Source organism: Octopus bimaculoides, chromosome 3 (assembly GCF_001194135.2).
Source record: "Octopus bimaculoides isolate UCB-OBI-ISO-001 chromosome 3, ASM119413v2, whole genome shotgun sequence".
Lineage (NCBI taxonomy): Eukaryota > Metazoa > Mollusca > Cephalopoda > Octopoda > Octopodidae > Octopus > Octopus bimaculoides.
The window spans coordinates 23,024,656-23,044,961 of record NC_068983.1 but is presented as its reverse complement, the minus strand read 5'-3'; the positions used below and the strand labels follow the sequence as shown (position 1 = coordinate 23,044,961).

Sequence of the window (20,306 nt, the reverse complement as noted above, 5' to 3'; positions counted from 1 at the left end):
CATTCAGCCATGATGTATATTAATACAAACAAATCAAACCTAATGTTTTCTGGAGTCTAGCCACATTTTAATGTAAAACTATATATTTACATTCAATAATCTTTATTTTTTTCATCTGACTTAGCTTTTTTCATAAAATTTCAAATAAAGTAGTATTTTTTCTTTATATAACTGCCTAGGTCAAATCATCTTCCACTTTCAGTATGGTTATTTTTTTAAAGTTTACAGAACCTCCCATGCTGCATTGTGTATATTTTATTGTTATCTCTCTCTCTTTTTCTGTTTTTTTTTTTTTACATTTTAAACAAATGCTAGGGGTTTTTGACCACTAATTGTGTGGATAATCTCAGTTAATCAACTCTCTATATTGCATATGGGAAATCCTACCATACCTATAATTTATAGAGCAATAGTTTCATGCTTAAAACATTAAGATAAAAAAATGTTTTAAATATGTTACTGCTTGTAGTTTAGTCCTGAGTCAGCCCTTATCAAGCAGATCTATTATCAAAGGTATTCTAGCCATGACCACCCCATCTTTTTGCATAACTAAGGATACAGTTTCTGTATCCTTCCTTTTTAAGACAATAAAGTGTGATTTGAAGGGAAATTTAGCTGCTATTTGAGTATGTCTAGAGACTGCATAGAGGTTCCCTTGGTTCAATTTACCTGGGTGAGTATTTTACAAAGTCTGGTTTCAAATTATACTTGGAAGACAAAGTATCAGTTGCAGCATTAGTGGAAAGAAAATTTGCACACACATGATGATGATGATTCTATATAAAGATAAATAATCTGCTTTTAAAGATATATTCTTTTCAAATATTAATTCCAAAACAATCTGCTGGTAACTAAGTGTAATCATACAGATATTTATTTAGTCTTCCCAATTATATTAGGCAGTAAGAGCTTTGGATGGTTGAGGTCAGTGGAATGTTAGAGAAGTAGATAAAAACTCAAAAGTTTGCATGCCTTTCATTGGTACCGAGTCATGTCTCTGGCAATGAAACTTAACTCACAACAGAATAGTTTATCTAGCAATAAATACATACAAGAAGTAATATAAATCATAGATGTAAGCAGTCAGGGCATTTTATAATGGACAAATGTTTCCTTATTTACTTGCGTTAAAATGGAAGATATGTAGCTATTCTTTAACCAGACACACATTCAAGAATGCAATGCTTGTGATTGTTTTTAAAACTGGATCTAAAGATTATTAACTACAAAATTTGAACAACTAATTTTTTTCAAAATTACTCTAGTCTTCTTGGTTGAAAACTACTGATAGAGACAAAATGTGTGTAATAATAAACTTTCAGATTTCTAGAACAGCCTATAAATCTTGTCTTTATTTTAAGTAAGATTACTAAGTCATTTCAAACTGACCCCTGTATTAAAAGTTATGAATAAACAGCAATATTAAACAAGGTGATCTGATCAAGCATGGAATATAGGATATAAGAAAAACACCAATCATGTTAAAATTATCTCCAACAAAATATTGTATCATATATTTCACAAAATATTAAGCTGGTTATATTAATTAAACATTGCATAATATGTCACAAGTCTTTTAAAGTGATTTTACTCAAATGTGTAGTATTTAGGTTGTATAAAAGGGTTCTTTATGTAAATAATTAATTGCTCTACAAATGAATAAATACGATTTTAACCTTTTGTGGGATATTGAGTCTTTGAAGTATTTATGCCTTGCTTTAATATACAAACTTATTTCAATAAACCAAAGGCCTCAAACTTCTAAGCTTTAATCGGAACAGGTTGTTTAAATACAGAAACCTCAGAGGTGCAGTCTTATGCTTCCAGGGTCATAAAAAACGTTAGGAATAATAAGATAGAGGATACCCAACACTGTATTTTATATAAATTATCTTAAAAAAAAGGAAAAAGAAACAATGAATAAATAAAATTTAATATACATGGAAACTAAATTTAAAAAGAGTAGATGGAAAGAAAATAAATACTTAAGTTGTCAACTAGTTTGAAATTTTATTGTTGAATATATACACTCAAATACAAATAGTTATGGTGGTGGCTGCTAATAATGGGAGACAATAAGTTACGGACAGAATGAAAATGAAGAAAAGCATGGTTAACTATTTGATGTTGATTGTGGTGGTGAAGGTAAAAAAAAAAAATGAGAAATAAATAGAAAGGGGTTGAGAAATCAGATGTACTTTCCATTAGCATTTTGATGGAAAGGTCTAGTTTCATAATAGAAGTTAAACACTAGAGAAATGTTGGCATGCAATGTCACTCCCTTACTCTACACTTTCCCCTTCTTTCTTTGCTAGCCGTTAGAAAACAAGGCATATTTGAAGTGTCACACTGTGTGTCAACAGTCAACAACATACAACTGCTGCTATTGCAACTGCTGCTTAATGATATTAACACAACATCAGACGTTGCTTATTGCTACTTCCTCCTGCCATGGCTATTAACTTTCAGTCCCATTCACCTAAATTTTAAAGCGTTTCTTTACACCTGACCCATACAAAGACCCGTTCGTTATATACTTTGCCCAGCAACCTGTGTGACAATACCCATGTAACATTCTCTATATTTGACCACCCACCCAACCAAACTTCTCTGCACCCCGCAACAAAACAACACACAAACCATTTGATATGACATGATGCAATTTCAAAACAAAGAGTTAAACATAAATTTGTACCAGAGACAAAGAAAGTCTATACTTAATTAACTTAAGTGAGAGATAGGCAGACAGATAGAGAGAAATGATTTATGATCTTACCGTGTTTCAAAATTATTTGATGAATATGATTATAATGATATAAAAAAAAGACCAGGAATTCAAGAATTCAGATAGAAAACTGTAATCCAGTTAATATGGGACATTGTTAAAGCAATGGGTATGTATAGTATAGATAGATAGATATTTCATCCATGGCTATAGATTAAAAGATTATTTCCTACAATAATACATCGCCAATCCCACCCACAAAAATTTTTACGGCATGTATCATCTATACCAGTGTAAAAATGGAGGGAAATAAACTATGCATGCACACATGGTAGCAGGCAAAAGGGGAAATCAAGAGAAACATCGAAGGAGCTGCTACTCCCTTATCCAACACCACCGAGCTGCTTGCAACACCCTGCTTCAGCATATACTACTACACATCTCCAACACATTAACAATAGCAAATTTGATTGGATAGTGAAGTTGCATATCACAATCAACAGCATCATACTGAAGAGGAATGTGCACGAGAGACAAAGCCACACACAAAAAAAAACAACAAAAAAAACAACAACAAAAAACAACAACAAAAAAATTCAACTAAATGACTGAAAGCCATTCTGTAATATAATTAGAATTATTTTTCATAAATGACAACCTCTAGCATGTTAGAAATGAGGATAGGTGGGTACTTAGGTAAGGATCCACGTAGGTTATCTCTCTCTTACTAATACTCATTACCTGATGACGATGTTGATTTTATAAATACTAGAGTCAAAGGAAATTACACTGAAATAAAAATGTGTGTGTGTGCGTGTGTGTGGGGAGGGAGAAAAGAGATTAAATTCTGTGGGGAGTTAGTCAGATGGCTGGTGTGGTGGTAGAGGTCAATAAAATAGATATATTTATAGTAAAACAGTCGCATAGAGTATACAGCTTTCATATTCTAGAAGCAAAGAAAACAAGGAAATTAAGTATTAAAGAGAAAACAAAACAAAAAATAAAATATGCCCCCCCGCCCCCACCAAATCCTATAGAAAAGTTGTTTGGTTTATTTTGATTGCTTTTTCTATGATAATCATTCAATAGTATTGATCTTGGAAATAAGAAGCCTTCCGCAACCTTTCTCACTCCCACACCACTACACAGTAGCTTTACAGCAACAATTTGTCATAGAAGGAATGTGGATCAATAAATAAAGACTGCGCATGCACTTGCAAGGCAAGAAAGCAGGATTTCGATTCAGGTTAACTGATGATGAAAATAGTTGAATATCCAAACATGTATTAAAAAAAAAAACATAGAACAGAAACACACACACACACACTCCCTCACTTTCCTCCCTCCTTATGACATATGTAAAGAAATGAAAAACAAAATTTTCTATACTTGAAGGGAATCCATTAAGTGCAAGTAAAATAATCTAAATGCTAGACTAGAAGTAAAACTAAAAAAGATAAAAAAGGACAAAATACGACTTCTAAAGAAAGAAACCTGAGAATGATTATAAATTTTCAAGGTTTAAACTAATAATACCCTAATATTAAAAAATAAAGGTACAAAATTTACCTGATGTTTGTGTTTTTAAGAAATCTTAAAAGGCAATAGGTAACAATAACTGATTAAGAACCCAATATAGAGTCTAAATATTTTAATAGAATGAAATGTAGAGAGACTGTGATTTTGAAGTTGTTGACAGTGGATCATTAAGTCTGTTAAACGTGCTGCTGGCAGTGAAACTTTGAAGTCACAGTCATCCAACATTTTGTTCAAATAAAGTATAGAACTTAGCGGATATTTTATATATATGTATGTATAAAATTTCCACACGGTGTATGTGTGTGTGTTTTATAAAACAAGAGCTTAAACTTTAATACAATTTTTTTCCAGGGAAGATTCCAGGGAGATTCCCTTATCTTTTTACTGGTTTCAATCATTTGACTGGAGCCAAGCTGGAGTACCACCTTTAGTTGAATGAATCGACCCCAGGATTTATCCTTTGAAAGCCAAGTACTTATTCTATCGGTCTCTTTTGCAAAACCACTAAGTTACGGGGATGTACACACACACCAACACTGGCTATCAAGAGATGTGGGGGACAGACAGACACACAAACATATACATACATATATCATCATCATCGTCTTTTAACGTCTGTTTTCCATGCTGGCATGGGTTGGATGGTTTGAGTGAGGGCTGGCAAGCCAGAAGGCTGCACCAGGCTCCAATCTGATCTGGCAAAGTTTCTAATTTCTTTACTGCCCACAAGGGGCAACACACAGAGAGGACAAACAAGGATAGACAAATGGATTAAGTCGATTATATCGACCCCAGTGCGTAACTGGTACTTTTTTAATCGACCCTCGAAAGGATGAAAGGCAAGGTCGACCTCGGTGGAATTTGAACTCAGAACGTAGCAGCAGACGAAATACTGCTAAGCATTTTGCCCGGCGTGCTAACGTTTCTGCCAGCTCGCCGCCTGGCAAAGTTTCTACAGCTGGATGCCCTTCCTAACGTCAACCATTCCGAGGGTGTAGTGGGTGCTTTTTATGTGCCACCGGCATGAGGGCCAGTCAGGTGGTAATAAATATATATGGCAGTATATATATCTATATATATGATGGGCTTCTTTCAGTTTCTGTCTACCAAAACCACTCACAAAGCTTTAGTCAGCTCGAGGCTATAGTAGAAGACACTTGCTCAAGGAGCCACTCAGTGGGACTGAACCCAGAACCATGTGGTTGGGAAGCAAGCTTCTTAGCATGCAGCCATGCCTATGCTCGTTCTTTTAAAGTAAATTGGGTTTTTTTTTCATGCTAGTGTGGCTTAGACAAGTACAAATTATTTAGGTATTGTTTTACAGTTGGATTCTCTTCCAGTGACTAAATATATCAGGTTTTCAAGCAAGAGAGATTTTTATTCCACAGCGGATGTTAAACGATGTCTTTGAAAGCACAAAGCTAGCAGACAATTTGTTGATAGGAAACAGTAACAAAACTTCACTGCTTGTAGTGAGCTTTTCCATTCACACTGATACATGTACACATATACAATGAGCTTTGTTCATTTTCCATCAACCAAATTTACTTGCAAAGCATTAGTCAGCCTGGAAATGATGTATATAATGGAAGTGTTTTGTCCAGTGGCACAATGAAACAAGAAAAGCAAGTGGTAAATATGAATTCATAGACTGCAGGATACCAAGTCGTCAAAAGTAGTAAACAGGAATTCAGAAACTTTGAGATATTAAAGTAGACTATTGACTGAACCATTTAGAAATCTTAACTTTTTCTGTTATGTAAAGAATGTTATATCAGAAGTTTATTGCAGCATAACAATAGGTGTTTCTTTAGTTTGGTCAAGCCAACACAGCTAAGGCCATGATGGAGTATGAGGAATTAAGAAAAAACAAAGTAAACTAGTAAAACTTCAATTCTTTACTTATATTGAACATACTTGACTTGTAATACAAAATGGAAGAGCCCACATGATTCTCAAGGTTAATCAAACTAGAGTTAATCACTTGTTTAAACATGCTTCTTTTTTTTATAGATATTAGGGGATTCTGGGTTTTTCCTTTTTTACACATGTAGTATAAATAATACTTTATGACCCTATGAGGGAGCCTGTGATTAATAAAATTGATTAAACTGAATTAATTACTATTTTATACTATATTTTATAAACATAAAAGGAAATGTTATCAAATACGTATGTGTGGAAAGTTGTTGGTGTATTGTTAAATTTGCTTCAGGAAGGGACACAGAATTAGGAGAATATGACGAAAATGGATTGTATTTCTGAATCAGCACAATCAACCTCAAATGACCAGAGAGAGTGGATTTAGACTATAAAGAATATTTGACCAGTGAAGATCTTTATGTATCAAAATAAGGTGGGAGTGGGATATGCAAATTTGAATATTTGCCTAACATTTGAAGAAGTCACAGCTAATACAATGTAAATGAAGTTCTACTGTCTGACTGAAACCACATACAAACGACCTGATACCTTCAATTATAAACAAACACAGTAAGTCTATGCATGTTATTACTATAAGCAGCTAGGGGTGTTTTTTTAAGCTTATACTGGTTACATATTTAACTAGGGCAATAGGAAATCATTCCAGTGTATCTCTCCTAGTATCATCACATGGCCCTTTAGTGGTAACACAATAAATTATGAGACACCACATATTCTTTATTTACTTATTATTTTTTGGGGCATTAATCACTTTAACACAGACTGTTTTATTAAATTCAAACTACAAATTGCAGATATAGCATATCCTTGCTGGCTAAAACTGGAACATACATACATACATACACACACGTGCATGCATAGTGAAATTGACTAATTTTTCTTTTGAAAAGTAATGATTTGTGATCAAATGAAATTTACCTATTTCATTTGTTCATAGATAGTGCTTTGAAAGAGCAGCTTAGGTATTTGAATCATTTTTATGTGGCCTAGAAAGAGACCTAATTTTTCACAATGAGAGCACAAACTGATCAACTGCCCTAGATTTTGGAAAAACTCCCACATACAGAATGGACCAGCTTTCAATAAGTTTTGTTCAAGTCATGTTCATTTGAACCATCTGTGAATATTTAGCTCATAAATTCATTGTTTTTTAATCGATATAACAAAGTAACATTTCGATTGAATCTATAAACTTATGGTTATCTATTGGTGTACTCAGATTTTCTGTACAAATGCAATCCACAAGGACTTAGCCAAAGTGAGCTGTGGTACTATTTGTGTTAGAAATTATTGTCTGACCATAAACTTTGTACTATTATGTAAATGAATTTAAGAATAAATTGTTTACATTTTAATGTTGTTTACGGATTTAATCAGTGATATCCTGAATACTTAAATAGCAATGAAAGTGGTTGATTTCATTTTCACACTAAGCTGCCCATTTCACAGGTTTCGTTTTCTCATTTTACAGCAAGTTTAAATTCATAAGGATAGGAACTGGATCTTTTTTAAAACGGGGGCCACATTTTTCATTAATGTTTTACGTAGTGTTTTTGGTACGGAAAGACTTTCAAACTTCGTATACTTATCTATTTTGTGTTATAGAACAGAAAAATATTTTTGTATTCGAATTTATTTCATGTAAAAAATTGTCTTATTTCGATAATTTCAACCAATCACTGACAAGTATTCAGTTGTTTACATTTAGTCCTTTGGCTGATTAAGCGATGTAAAGCGTATTTAATCTCCATACCTTCGTTTTATTTGCTTTTTTCATTTTAAATTTGCTTTAACCCTAACCCTAACTCTAGGGTTAGGGTTAGGGTTAATTGTTTCAGAATCGTTTGTTTATGTAGTTGGCACTTAATGTATATCGGCTGAATGGACGTCAGTGATTGGTTGAAATTACAGAAATACGACAACTTTAACATGGAATAATTTATGGATTTCTTTTTTTTTAAAGAAGACTAAGAGAAAAAGATGTTTTATATGACACATTCTACCAGTGTTCCAAGTTTCAAAGTGTTTCGTTAATGAAAAATGTGGCCCCTGTTTTAAAAAAGATCCTAGGAACTTGTATATTAGCTATACAAAACACACATCTTGGTACCCTAATGATATATATATATATATATATATATATATATATATGAAGTCTGGCATTTATTCTATCGGTTTCTTATGCCAAACCGCTAAGTTACAGAGATGTAAATAAATCAACATTGGTTGTTAAGTAGCTGTGGACACACACACACACACACAAAGGTTTTGTCACAGTTTCCATCTATCACACTTGCTCAGAAGGTATTGGTCAGTCTGGGAATGCAGTGGAAGACACCTGCCCAAGGTGCCACATAGTGGATCTGAACCTGAGACTAGTTGGTTGCAAAGTGAGCTTCTTAGCCACACAACCATGCCTGTACCTACTAAGTTACATTACTTTAAATTGCATGCTTAAATCCTGCTAGAGTTAAATTTGGTGCTTATGTAACAGCAAAGAAAGGAGAGGAATGATAAATCACACACCCATCATGTCACAAAATTGATTTACTGGGCTATATGCCCCTCCTCTTGTACAAATTTGGGACCTCAGTGGATTTGTGCCAAAGTTAGAAATCTCAGTATAGTCAATTACATTATGAAAATTGCATTTATATAATTCACTGAAAAGAACAATTACCAAAAACAGTCAAGGATGGGTATATTTTCTATATAAAGACCTCTCAAATAATAGCAAACAATACAATAAATAGTACAAGAGTGTTTTGTCATAAAACTTTATCTGAATTCAGGTAGGCACAAAATAGATCGATATACATATAGAATAAATAATTCAACGGTATCATATGCATGTATAACAATAGTTAAGTTAATGTTCATAATATCAAAGCAGAGAACATAAGAATGGTAACTAGAAACAATACATTAGTCAGTGACTAATTTTTTCACCTTTCTAACAAGTATGGGAGATAACTCCAAACAAGTTTCAGCTAACCCTTTACTGTTTAGATTATTCTATCATATGCAATGCTTATTTATTCACTTTTGAATTAACCGTGCATTATCTTGTAACTTCAAGGTTTCAATGATGTGATCATTTACTTTTAGAACAACATGTTGAATAAGGTAGGTATAAGAAGCTAGATCTGACCAATTTGAACATAAAATGAATAGAATAATTGGGATAGATATGGCTGGTTTAAAAGCTTGTAGACCTGACATTTCAATTAGGTGATTGCATATTTTTGGATTATAGGGTAGGTGTAAAAGACAGGATCTGGCTGGTTTGAACATAAAACAGGCAGAATATTTAGGCTGGATCTGGCCAGTTTAAATGATAATGGGTTATAGCAGAGTACACAAGTTATGGCTTTATTCCTTGATAGCTGCGTTTTTTAAGTAATATAAATTCCTAATTTATGATAATCACTAAAGTATAAGTAATACTGTCTAAGATAGTTCCGATAGTCTTGGGGAAATGTCTTGAAGAATTTTTAATCAAACAAACTGACAGCAGCATGCTTTTTTTTAAAGTCTGGTACTTACTCTATTGGTCTTTTTTGCTGAACTGCTAAGTTACAGGGACATAAACAGACCAACACTGGTTGTCAAGCAGTGTAGTGAAGAGACAAACACACACACACACACACACACAGATAGATGCATACAATGAGCTTCACTCAGTTTCCATCTTACCAAATCCACTCACAAGGCTTTGGTCAGCCCAAGGCTACAGTAGAAGACACTTGTCCAAGGTGCCATGCAGTGGGACTGAGCCCAGAGCCATGAGGTTGGAAACCCATGCCTGCATCTATGTGGCTTTTACTGCAGTCTTTGTTTGACCAACATCTTGCAGGTTGGATTAAGAGAAAGAAACTTTATGTCATATATATAATATATACATTAATATGTATGTGCGCGTTAATGTTTACATTCTTCATTCTCATGTGAAAATGTTGAATAAAAGATGGTGATGTAGTGATTTTCCTTGCAACAAGTTGTCCCTCCCCTGGCTTTGTACTTTCTTTTGAATCCCTCATAAAATAAAGGATTTGAAAAAAAAAAATCCCTTACTCGAGGAACAGGTATGGGTTAGAGACAAGGGTATCTAGTATGGAGAAACACATAAAGCAAATGAATGAATAAATACTCAAACAAAAGAAAGGATAAATTAAGTGAGATTACCTAAAATATAATCGAGTCGTCTGTGGGGAGGATTATGACATCAACAAAGAATATGACATAAGGCAAGAATAATTAATAATCCCTCATAATCAAAACAAAAAAAGAGGAATTAAAAGATAAAAAGAAAATTCAGGATGTATGGGTGAAGGTGAGCCTAAATGTGTAAATTAAAAGTTAATAAGAGCTTACTATAGTCTATTTAAATCAGGTAATATGTAATTGATTTAGGCAAATTTACAAAGGAAAGTCGAGAGTACTGAGGTCACAGAGTACAAAAAGGAAAAAATAATAAAAGCAAGTCACTTTCAGATTGAGTGGAAAGAAGACTGTCTTTCAACAATAAATAAAAAGCAATTGTCAGACAAGCCCTTAGATTGTATTATAACCAGGTACTTATTTCTGTTCACCACATGAAAGTCCCTATATAGTTCAGTGTCTTGTTGAAGATCTGAAAATCAGCAGCTGCTTATTTAGACAATATAGTTTTATTCCACTTGAAGGAGATATGCCATATCAATTATCTGAACCAGTCTGAAACTGTGTTTCAAGGGACTTTCTGGAGTGGCAAAGTATGTGACATAGTTTCATTTTCCCAGTATGGAAGAAATTTCATTTCTGTTACTAATATTCCAGAGAAGACTAATTCTTGCTTTTTTTCAACTCCTAATATAACTTCGCTCCTCATGCCTGTCTAACAGGATGGAGGGAAAAAAAAACCTAACATTAAAATTCTAACACTATTGAATCTGTCATTCATTGCCCTGATCTTTGTATTTGGTTTACATTGAGAAAAATAGTAGTAATGGGTTGATGGTTATGGTAACAGTAGAGTGTTGACAAAAGTGGGGAAAAAACCCCAACAACAAAAGAGTTGGTTTAATAAAAAAAAAAAAACAGGTGAACCTCTTGTTCAGTACAATGTCAGCAGTAGGGTGTGGCAGAAAGTGAGCTCAGCATAGATACAGATGAGAAGGTGAAGAAGTATAAAGTAGGTATGAATCATTTTTGAGTTTATCCAAAGTATAATAATAGCTCTTTGATAGATGTTTATAAAGAGGGTGGTAAGCAAAGGTACTTAATATATATGACCTATTTTAAAGTGAAACCCATCAAAGACTAAAAAACATGCTTCCATTATTATGTAATGTTTAAATTACTAGGATGCAGTTTCAAGTATTAGATGAGATAATTTCATTTGACACATGCCACTAATGACTTTGGCATGAAAGTCAGAAGGTCCTATTTTACTCTTCTTTAGTGCAACCTGCCAGAAATAGTAACTAAATCTCATTCAGTTGCTATAGGGGCTCTAAATATACTATATATGAAAATAAAGATGTGATGGTCATAGTTTGAATACTTTTGATCACAGATAAGCTGTATCAGGGATGACCTGAGGCTAAACAAGAACAACAATGAGTGAAAGTAAAAGAAACCCTTATTTTCAGTATACATCAAATGTTAAGAAATTATGCTGGAATGACTGTATGGTTAAAAAGTTTGCTTTGCAGCCTTCTACTATAATCCCAAACTGACTAACGTCTCATGAATTTGGTAAGAAAAAACTGTGTGGAAGCCTATCATATTATCATTTAATGCTCACATTTCAATGCTAGCAAGGGTTAAATGGAATTTGTTGAAACAGATTTTCTATAGCTGGATGCTCTTCCTGTCACCAACCCTTGCACATTTCCAAGCAAGGTAATATTTCCTCATGGCCAGGCATGTTTCCCATGAAAGGCTGAAAACAAACAGCTTTGCTTGCCTGATGGTGATGTTTATTTACAACCATTATATGATGTCAACAAAGGGTAAACACACAAACACACATGATGGTCTTCTTTCAGTTTCCATCTAACAAATTCACTCACAAGGCTTGGGTTAATCTGGGCAACAGTAGAAAACACTTGCCCTAGGTGCTGTGCAGTGGGACTGATTCCAAGAAAAACACATCATGTTGGCAAGTTTCAAATCATTATTGTAATTAGTATTGACATTTCTTCTGGCTGTGTGCTCTGAGTTCAAATTCTGTCAAGATCAACTTTGCCTTTCATCCTTTTGGAGTTGGTATAATATAGGAAGCAGTTGATCCCCAGCGGGGTTGATAATCAACCAGCCCCCAGCTTTAAAATTTCAGGTCTTGTACCTTTTATAGAAATTATTAGCCCTGCTACATTTCTGAAGACTTCGATTGATTTGCCTGTTCAACATTCCTGGCCTTAATATCTCAATATTACACTCCATCAAATTTTTCTATAATTACAGTCAGAGTTCATAAGGTACAATGTTTTTTCCAAATCTTATATGAAGATATTGCAAGCAAAAGGCATTAACCACCACATCTAACTAAATGACAATACTGTAATAATGATGATGATGATGATGGTTTCTCTTACAGCATTGATAAAATGCCATTGATCTGAAAGGAGTGTAGTCAATCAAACTGGCTTTGGTAGATGTCTGATACATATTTTATTGACTAACAACTTGGTTGCATTTGAACACAAACTTAAGAGTTTATTTATGCTATCATGATGACTTAGTTATTCTAATTTAAATAGAATTTCCAATTATTAGAGTATAAGAATAAAAAATAAAAAACAACAACAACAAAAAACAACCATATGAAAGTAAACATTGGAGTGTGATGCGGTCCTCCGATCTGTCGGATCTTGTTGAACCATAGAACCTGTGCCAGCAGGAAGACAGATGTCAGAGTGATGAGGACAATTTAGTCATCCTTAAGGATGACTGATGGTGTATAAAGTGAAGAGCAGTTGCACACTGTTGACCTCACACTCTTGTTTGTGACCATCTCCAATCCTGGAGTAAGACTAGGTCAAGTTGATTGGGAATGGAAACAGCTGCAATGGACGGTCAACATGTCTTGCTTGCCTCATTTTGCTCTCTGAACTCCACAATGTGCTGCTGCATCTGTCTTCCCCTCTGCTGAAGCATAAAGGTTCTTCCACAGAGTCTGCTGGATCTAGTTTTCACATGTAAGGTAGATAAACCTTAATATGCCAATTAACCCAGTGCTGGTACCCTAACAAGTGCTATTACTCCGAGTCAATGTGGACTTTGGAGTGTCAATGACTAAGAGGTGGTTCCACTATTCCAAACTGCTGAACCAGAGTTCCACACCAGGTGCTGTTTAAAATCATACCCAGGTATGCGTACACACACACACTTACACATAGGCTGTAACACAGTGAGACTGAACTCACATAGTTAAAAAGAGGACTTTTTATCACAGTCATAACTGCATGTACTTTAGAGAATAAAGTACTCTATTGTGCATATATTTAATAATTATTATTTCTAATAGATACACGGTCATAAATTTGGGGGAGAGGAAACAGCTGTTTAGATGGATACTGGACTGATGCTTATTTTTATTGATTGGGTAGATGAAAAGCAAAGTCAATACTAACATAATAATAATAATAATAATAATAAATGCCCTGATGTAGTACCAGGTGGTGGCTCCCATGGCTTTTGATTTTAACTGATTGGAAGTGTTATCATGTCAGTAGCTTGACCTTAATCAGTTGAGCATGTCCCTTAGTGACTGACGATATGTGCATCTCTCATCACAAATAGAAGTAGTGTGGAAACATCATAGCCATGTGTTGAGAGGAATTCTTTGGGATTTCAATAATTCACCCCTGGAAATATGGGTGTTTCATTCATCATCCTTAAACTTTATTCAGGGACCTTTTGAGCGGGATGGGCTACTTGACCCACAAAAAATTCTAACTGGGCCCCACCTACAAGGCCATGCACTGTTTATCTTGATATGAGATCACCATGTTGCACACATATGGTTACGATGCATGTGCCTGGTGTACCCTTATCAGACGGGTAGTCATGATGGGTATATTGGACTTCGTATATTTGTACCCAATGTCACTTTGATGGTATGCACTGCTCTCTCACTCAATAATCACAATAATCCTTTCTACTACAGGCACAAGATCTGAAATGTGGGTAGAGGGTTAAGTCAATCACATCGACCCCAGTGCATAACTGGTACTTATTTAATTGATCCCGAAAGGATGAAAGGCAAAGTTGACCTTGGTAGAATTTGAACTCAGAATATGAAGACAGACAAAATACCGCTAAGCATTTCGCCAGTGCTAATGATTCTGCCAGCTCGTCAATGATGGACTCTCTTGTCAAAGATAACATATGAGGGAGGATTGAGTTTTTTTACTGAATGACCTGCACAAATGATTTGTTTATAGAGATGAAATGCTTGTGCTACACATCAGCTCACTCCTGCCATCAAATTGATATATAATAATAATAATAATAACAATAATAATAATAATAATAATAATAATAATAATAATAATAAATGCCCTGATGCAGTACCAGCACCTGGTCTAGGAATTGAAACTACAATCTCACAATCTTGTGTGCAACACCCTAACTACTAGGCCATGCATCCTCAATAATAATAATGATGATGATGATAATGGTTTCAAATTTTGGCATGAGATCAGCAATTTCAAGCGAAGTTGATTATATCAACCCCAGGGTTCAATTGCTATTTATTTTATTGACCTCAAGAGGGATGAAAGCAAAGTTGACCTCAATAATTTCTGATTTAGGCACAAAGCTAGTGGTTTTTGAGGGGAGGGGTAAGTTGATATCACCAACCCCAGTACTTAATTAGTCCTTTATTTTATCTACCCAAGGAATGGAAAGCAAAGTTGATCCTGGATAGATTTGAACTCAAAAGGTGCAGTCTCAGAACTAACATCACAAGGCATTTAGTCTGTCTTTTACCACCACAAGAGTGACAGATGAAGGGCATTGCAAAAACAGGCTACAAAAGGTATGTATACATGTTGGGGATGGGTGGGTGGACAAGTTGGACAGCAATCAGATAAATGAAAGAAAAATATGCAGTACATACTCTTTTACTTGTTTCAGTCATTTGACTGTGGCCATGCTGGAGCACCACCTTTAGTCAAGCAAATCGACCTCAGGACTTATTCTTTGTAAGCCTAATACTTATTCTATCGGTCTCTTTTGCTGAACCACTAAGTTACGGGGATGTAAACACACCAGCATCAGTTGTCAAGCGATGTTGGGGGACAAACAGACACACAAGCATATACACACACACATACATATATACGACGGGTTTCTTTCAGTTTCCGTCTACCAAATCCACTCACAAGGCTTTGGTCGGCCCGAGGCTATAGTAGAATACACTTTCCCAAAATGCCACGCAGTGGGACTGAACCCGGAACCATGTGGTTCGTTAGCAAGCTACTTACCACACAGCTACTCCTACGCCTATAGTAGACATAGTAATCAAATGTATGGATAAGTCTCTAAGGAGGAAAATAATTTTGATTTTATTTTATAAAAAAATAAATTAAGACAGAAGGTCAAGTATAGCATCACAATATAAATGAAATTGATGTGTATTATTATAAAAAGGATTATTATAAAATATAAAGTTCAATAAACATACAAAACACAAAGCGTATATAAAATACAATGCATATGTGAAAAGATTAAAAAAAGAGGGAACCTGTATATGGTCATTCAACGTGCTAGAAATAGCAGCCAAGGCTTCCCGAAATCACATCCTATCATCTAAAAAACAAACAAAATAAACTAACTCCTCATGCTGGACACTTTGAATACAAGAAAAAAAAATCTTCCATCAGTGCTGACTTTTGGTTAAACAACAAACTATAAACCGCATACAAACACATACACACAATTACATATAATTAAGATTTCTGCTGGAGATGATGGCAATAGGAAAAACAAAGTAGAAAACTATACAGCATGGGACAGCACCCCATTAACAAGCAGAATTTTAGCCACGTGAAAGAGCATTTCTTTAATGTCTTCACTTAAAAAAAAACCCCAAAAAATCCCTTTAAGAAAACAGTACAAAAAAAAATTTCAATTGTGCTTAAATTAGACACCAAAATGCATTAAAAATTTGATAAATGGAAGTTATTCCAGATATTAAATATTATTTTACTTAACAAATTACATTACCTTTTTCATTTAGTTGGATTTAAGAACAAAAAGACCAATGAGACTGAAAAGAGCCAATTTCAACTCCAGCTGAGTATAGCTTGTATTTCCAGCTGTAAGGCAGAGGTGGTGGTGGCAGTGGTGTTAGGGTTAGTGGTCCTAACAGTAGAGGAAGGGAGCTTGTAGGCACAGGCACAATGGGAGCATTTGTAATGGGAGAGGGGAGGTAGGAATTGAAGACCAAGACCAGGTCATGTGCAATAGAGGATAAAGTTTAGAGAAAGGACATAAGTGATCCTATCCTACAGAGTGACACAGCTTTGATGGATTTCAAGGCACACATACAGACATACATGGGAACAAACCAACCTTAAAGGTTCAATGTACCTTTGTATTTTGAATATGAAGGATAGATAAAATGATAGATACATAGAAGGGATGGGAGAGAGAGGAGAATGAGCCAAATAGATAGAAAGAGGGAACTGAAGAGAGATGAAAAGTGATGAGAAGAGAAAGGATGTAAATTATAAAGGGAGAGAAATAACATGGGGATGAAGAAATGCAAATGTGAAAGAGAAAAAGGAAAAATTAAGAGAGTAATATACAGAAACAGTAAGACTAAATGTACACAGGCTGATTGCTTGCTTGAGAGATAGATAGATAGATATACACAGAAGTAGATAGAATGAAAGAAAGATAGATATACAGAGGTAGGAGGATAGATAGATAGATATGTAGATGGATAGAAAGGTAGATGGATGGATGGGTAGATAGATGGATAGGCAGATAGACAGATAGATGAAGTAGGAATTAAAAAAAAAAGTATTAAGTAGAAATAAACAAACTAAAAAGAAATAGATTTTATAAAAATAAATCCCAAAAGAGAAATAACTAGTTTTAAATCTCTGACATCACTCCACCACTGAACAACAGCAATAACAGTATCCACAGTACCACCACCACCAACATATTGGCCATGATGAGCCAATAAGGAAACCTTTACATAGTCTCTTGACCTGCTAGAAATAGCAGCCAAATATCCCTCATATTTTACCCTACTGTCTTATAAAAATTACATCTAGAACTACAATGGATAAGATGAGATGGTCATAGTTGAAACGTTTTTGATCATATATCTGCTCAATCAGGGCTGACCTTGAGCAAAGCAACAGATGGTTGGTAAATCACTACACAAAGGTTACTAATTCAGTCTACTGACAAAACCTTGTTTTCAGTTACCGGTCTTGAGCAGGTGAAACTATTTAGCAGGTGGCACATTACAATTTAATTTCCTTTAGTTCATTTGACTGCTATGTTTATGTTTATTGGAGTGGAAATAAGCTTGTTACATGAAGCTGCATGGCCTAATAGTTATGGTGTTCAACTCACAATCATAAGTTCATGCGTTTGGTTCCTGAACCTGGTAGTACATAGTAACCTTTAGCAAATCACATAATTTCACACTGCCCCATATTACTCAGCTGAAAAGGAGTACCAGCAGACTGATGGAATGGAACAGCCTTCTCTCCCTCCAGTTGTCTCACACTTGATATTCTGTTGGGTCAAAGGAAGGAGGGTTGATAAAGTGTCTATGTCTATCTGTGACAAGCACCTAAAAAAAAAAAAAGCGAAACTATGGCACAAGCCATCTTGTCGAGACCTGTCTCTGAGAAGTGATATGAAACATCACTGGTGGGTATTGAAACTATGAACTTTATTCTAGCTGGGCCATTTAGCTATTATTCATCATCATCATCATCATCATCATCATATAGTGATATAAAATTAACTCTTTTTTTTTCTGACGGATAACATAGAAAAATATGAAAGAAACACTAATAGATTCATAACCAAAACTTTCTAAATACCTGGTGTTCAGTCAACTTTTCTTCCAACTCAGGTGTAGTCCAACTACTTCGTATACACAATGGTAAAAGACGATTTTCAACACCTCGAAGCCATTTCCACAGATGATCTATATCAGCTTTCAAGTCTGGAATTAAAAAAAGATATATACATTAGTAACTATAATACAAATCAATTAGTGCCAAACGTAGACATATAAATACACCCACCCCAAAATATACAACCAATTTTGAATTCTGAAAATGTACATTTAGTGTATGGGTATAATAATGAGCTCAACCCTGCCTCACCACTTATTTTTTTATAATCTATTTCTTCCTGATGTTTTTCTATGGTAAAAGTGGTCTGAAAATGTTTGGTAAAACTTGAAATTTATAAAGACACAAAGTGTTGGAGCAATCATTTTACCACCAGGTGTTGAACTAACCATGGAATGTCAATGATTCTTGTTTTAAGCTAAATTGATAAAGAAGTAAAGTGAATGTTCCTTGTCAGAATGGTACCATGAAATGCCAAGCAAGAAAATTTGGGGCTTTCCAAAGCAGGTATGGGCTGGATTACAGACCAAAATGTCCTCAGTTCAGAACTTAACATTTACCTTCTACTTTTTCTCCATTGTTTCAGTTATCCAAGCTGATAACAACTATCGTTCCTATTTAATGATTAAGTGGATGTCATTTAAAAAAACAAACAAAATGCTCAGCTGTATAAACTTGGCTTTAATCCTTCAGTGACATATTTCTAAAAATGACATAACCTTTTATCTTTAATCTTTTACTTGTTTCAGTCATTGGACTACAGTGATGCTGGGGTACCACTTTGAAAAAATTTTAGTCCACAAATCAATAATAGTACTTAATTTTTGAATCTGGTACTCATAGTACTTCTCTTGTGCTAAACCATTAAGTTATAGGGATGCAAACAAACCAACAACAGTTGTCAAGCAGTGGCAGAGGGAACAAACACAGACACAAAGACACACACACATAGAAATATAAATATAAATATGATGGGCTTCCAAAGTTTCTATTAACAAAATTTACTCTGGTTGGTCTTTGGGCTATAGTAGAAGACACTTGCATAGGATTCAGTGGGACTGAACCCAGAACCATGTAGTTGGGAAGCAGACTTCTTCCCACACAGCCATGCTTGTTCCTATTAAAAAAAAAAGCATTTTGCTATGTTACTAATATTTCCATAATGAAAGCTAGTAGCTTTACTAAATCCCTCCAAATTTATGATTATTTTCAAAACACATAAGCAGGGTATTTGAAACTCAGCCACAAAAGAATTAAGACTGAACGCAAAGAACAGAATACTTGAATGAACTACCAATGACATCTAATTTCAGCAAGTATTATTTAATGCGAGAAAGGCAGTGATCAGGTAGAATCATTAGCATCTCAGACAAAATGCTTGGCAGCGTTTCTTCCAGCGCTTTACATACTTAGTTCAAATGCTTTGATGAAAGGTAAAAGTTGACTTTACCTTTCATCCTTTTGGGACCGATAAAAAAAAATACCAGTTGAGCACAGGAGTCAATGTGATCGACTTCCCCCTCCCCTCAAAATTGTTGGTCTCATGCCAAAATTAGAAAGGATTATTCAGTGTGAGAGACATTTTTATGAGAGGGGGATAAAATGGAATAAATAAATAAATAGAAAAAAAATCTTTAAGAGTTATATAATATGATTAATAATGATGTCTTGGAAGCTATTAGCAATATATAAAATGTATGATTATTTAGTTGGTATACAAAACCCACCCCAATTCGACATCAGCCACTTAGTAAAATGCAGTGTTGGACAAGAACAATAAAAAAATAAAAAATAAATAGCAACCAATAATATAAAAATCAGTTGTTTAACAAAAAATATTTTTATGTGGCGCCATAATAATAATGAGTGCTCAGGAATATTAAGCAAATAGTTTATAGAAAAAAAAATGTATATTTTATGAGACAAATACAGTTCAAATGGAAATGATGTAATATTTGTCTGGAAAAAACAAAAGACCCTCCCTCTCTCTCATATAT

The 20,306-nt window shown here is 34.5% G+C and overlaps 1 protein-coding gene across 2 annotated transcripts in view; it reads right to left on the bottom strand.

Annotated features, from left to right (window-relative positions):
• The window catches only part of LOC106877836 (uncharacterized), a 206,101-nt gene that overhangs the window by 81,872 nt on the left and 103,923 nt on the right, over positions 1 to 20,306 (bottom strand). For both annotated transcript variants that reach the window (XM_014926867.2, XM_014926868.2), the window contains exon 5: positions 18,274 to 18,398. In XM_014926867.2, the coding sequence (XP_014782353.1) occupies positions 18,274 to 18,398 (125 nt within the window). The remainder of the gene's footprint in view (positions 1 to 18,273; positions 18,399 to 20,306) is intronic.